Raw genomic sequence first — 1094 nt, 5'->3', positions numbered from 1 at the left:
TATATATATATATTGTATATATATATTGTCAATTTTTCTGATTAGTAAAATTGTAATATTTAAATAAACCGCGGAATATCCTACCGAGAAAACTTGGCAATAGTGCGTAGAATTCCGTAGTTGTCAATTCCTTTTATACAGAACTTGAACATCATTATCCGATTGGTCAAACCATCCACCCTCCCACTCCGATAACATGACGATGACGAGATTCTACGGCCAATCGGAGTGTGTGTAAGGCGAGGGTGTTTGGTATGCTCTGGGACAGGGCAGCTTGTTCGCAGTAATTCAAGGTTTTGACTGTGTAACAATATTGTGTTATCGTTGTTTGTTACAAGAGAAATAATTCGTTTTTACAATAGCCGCGAAATCTCGTTGGATTTAAGTTAGCTGCGCATAGAATGGCTGCAGTTTTTGATATTGAATTACACGATGCAGACACGGTAAATAGGGACGAGTCTGATGATGATGTTATCGAGATTGGCGAGGTAATTCTTCATCCGCACACGAGCACTCCAGTTTCCTTATCGTCATTTTCATTTTACGTTCCATAACGCTGTTCCTATACGTTTTTCTTTTCACGTAGGAAGAATACGATGCGAATCCAAATGTGAATGAAATAACCGAGTGAGTAAGCTTTCTTTTCCGCTTATGTATCTATCATGCTTGAAAATTTTCGTGATAATGACAATTTTCATGCTTTGCTAGCTCGGAAGGTGTCGAGACAGTTCCAATATCAGAACAAAATGTTAATCGCGGAAGGGAAAGAGCTGGACCACAGGATTTCGAGCTATGCAAAGTTATTGGGAAGGGTGGTTATGGCAAGGTTTTTCAAGTGCGTAAAATAACGGGTAATGACAGTGGCACAATCTTTGCGATGAAGGTAGGAAAATATTAGATTTATTCACTCATATGTAATTTATTAATATTTCACGATATGTATGAGATAATATTTTCAATAATATATTAATTTGGTTTCGCAAAAAATTTTAATTGATTATTTTGTTCAGTATTATATAAGTTCTTTGTTTCCCTTTGTCTTCTATATGATTGTTCAAATGATTATTTTTTTTCTCTCTCTCTCTCTCTCTCTC

General features: G+C 36.0%; 1 protein-coding gene across 1 annotated transcript in view; it reads left to right on the top strand.

The window, feature by feature from the left end:
• The first annotated feature begins 125 nt into the window (after positions 1 to 125).
• LOC102681715 (ribosomal protein S6 kinase beta-1-like) overlaps positions 126 to 1094 on the top strand; it is a 4011-nt gene continuing 3042 nt past the window's right edge. Inside the window, exons 1-3 of the mRNA XM_006609766.2 lie at positions 126 to 488; positions 587 to 627; positions 709 to 883. Coding sequence (XP_006609829.1) covers positions 402 to 488; positions 587 to 627; positions 709 to 883 — 303 coding nt within the window. The 5' untranslated portion in view covers positions 126 to 401. The remainder of the gene's footprint in view (positions 489 to 586; positions 628 to 708; positions 884 to 1094) is intronic.

This window comes from Apis dorsata, unplaced genomic scaffold, assembly GCF_000469605.1.
Source record: "Apis dorsata unplaced genomic scaffold, Apis dorsata 1.3 scaffold_59, whole genome shotgun sequence".
Lineage (NCBI taxonomy): Eukaryota > Metazoa > Arthropoda > Insecta > Hymenoptera > Apidae > Apis > Apis dorsata.
Note: the sequence above shows the minus strand (reverse complement) of the source record. Positions and strands in the feature narration are given on the sequence as shown.